General features: G+C 44.6%; 1 protein-coding gene across 1 annotated transcript in view; it reads right to left on the bottom strand.

Annotated features, from left to right (window-relative positions):
- Positions 1 to 356: 356 nt before the first annotated feature.
- arsj (arylsulfatase family, member J) overlaps positions 357 to 2,006 on the bottom strand; it is a 13,277-nt gene continuing 11,627 nt past the window's right edge. The window contains exon 2 of the mRNA XM_005754419.1: positions 357 to 1,918. Within this exon, the coding sequence (XP_005754476.1) occupies positions 529 to 1,918 (1,390 nt within the window). The 3' untranslated portion in view covers positions 357 to 528. The remainder of the gene's footprint in view (positions 1,919 to 2,006) is intronic.

Raw genomic sequence — 2,006 nt, 5'->3', positions numbered from 1 at the left:
AAAGTTCACACTGGCTATGCTTATAAAAAACAACACACATCTACTTGCACATCTGTTTCCACAGTACCTTAGTGCTACAATCAACAACACAATAGAACTATGTTTTATTTTATTTGTCTGTCACCAAACATATATGGCAACTGTCTAGTGAAATTTGTTTTCTACTCTAAGTGAAACGTCAATCTATAAGAAAAATCTGACAACAGGTCAAGCATGCAACAGAATCTAGAAAAATAAACATTCTTTAAATGCCCTTGTCACTTACATGAGGTCTTAGTTTTGTCTGGGCATAGCAGTAGTGTTTGAACAACTGATCTGTAGTGTTTGAACAACTGATCTTTTAATTGTTCTCTCGAGGAACTCTGAAAATGTCCATCTGCATTTTGTTCATACAGTATTTTCTGGAGTCAAGTTAAAACTACCTGGAATTAGAATGTCTGACAGCACAATCCTGTAAGAGGAAGCATTAATCCCTGAGTAAATATAACTTAAGGCATTCACAAACGTGGTATGTATTGTGCTACTCTTCTACTCTCTTCTCAACTTTGTGTTCTTTGATTTTTTTTCCCATCTTTTTTTACCGAGATGGTTGGTGAACAAGTTATTATACATCTCATCCTCTTCCTGCTGCTCCCTCATGTCTTTGTGCCAGGGTCCCCACACCCCACCGTTGTACTGAGGATTAGAACGCAGGTCTTTAGTTGGGTAGCACACCGGCACAGCAGTCTTGTTGTACTGAGCTAGCCGCATTAGCATCTTCTTTACTATATGCGGGTAGCGCTGAGACAAGTCCACTCTCTCATAGGGGTCCGCTGTAATGTTGAACAGCCAGATGGACTTACCTCGGTCCCAGCGGACACGTTCATTATGCAAGCGAGTGGTTAGCCGCTGATTCAAAAAAGTTTGTGGGGGCACCCAGTCACTGTAACCAGGCACACCTGTTAGTAGCTTCCAGTGGCCAACTCGGAGTGCAGCCTGAATAGCTGTGTTCCATAGGCCGTACCCAGCCTTCCACGATCCATTTTTGGCTTTGATGTAAATTGGGTCAATATTATGGAGAATGTCATGACGAGGTGATGGGCGGCCTTCACTAATAGTTTCCCAGACGTCATACCCATCCAGATTCAGATCTTCATCTAAAGTTCCCTCACCTAGGGTTACCAGTGTAGGGAACCAGTCAGTAATATGGATCAAAGATCGACATTTTGTTCCTTTGTTCATTAACAAGGGACTGTGAACAAAGCCCACTGCCTTGATCCCCCCTTCCCAGTATGTGGCCTTACTACCCCTCAAGGGCCAGTTACTTCCTCCTGCTAAAGGCTGGCCCCCATTGTCAGAAGAGTACACTATAACTGTGTTGTCATAATAACCATAGTGTTTTAGTGCTAATGTGAGGTTATGAATGGCTTCATCCAGGCAGGAAACCATGGCAGCATATTTACGACGGTACGGGTTTGGGATGCCCTTGTATCGCTCGAGGTAGCGAGCAGGAACTTGCAGTGGGGAATGAACCGCCTGGTAAGCCAAGTACAGAAACAAAGGTTGCTTACGAGGGTTGTGATTTGCTAAAATACTGACAGCCTTTTGTGTAAACATCACAGTAGAGTACAAGCCGCGGTCCTGTTCCCAAGCTGCTTCTTCCCCTTCATACAGATCATAGCCACACATGCTAGGGCCTTGGCATTTGTAATGACTGTAGTAGTCCCCACTTCCTAGCAGGGAGCCAAAGAACGTGTCAAAGCCACGCTGGGTAGGAAGGCATCCACGTTTGTAGAAGCCCAGGTGCCACTTCCCTACCATGTGGGTGGAGTAGCCTGCGTTCTTTAGCTTCTGGGGCAGAGTGATATTTTCCAGGGGTAGGCAGTTGGGCTGAGCAGCTCGGATGACAGAATGCTGAAGGCCTGTGTGGATCTGATATCTAAAGGAAAAAAGAAAAAAGAGATAAATTGTCATATATTAACCACAGTAGCCCTACACACCCCAATAGGGTGACTTTTCACAGAGAG

This window comes from Pundamilia nyererei, unplaced genomic scaffold (assembly GCF_000239375.1).
Source record: "Pundamilia nyererei isolate P.nyererei 1_Seehausen unplaced genomic scaffold, PunNye1.0 scaffold00562, whole genome shotgun sequence".
Classification (NCBI taxonomy): Eukaryota; Metazoa; Chordata; class Actinopteri; order Cichliformes; family Cichlidae; genus Pundamilia; species Pundamilia nyererei.
Note: the sequence above shows the minus strand (reverse complement) of the source record. Positions and strands in the feature narration are given on the sequence as shown.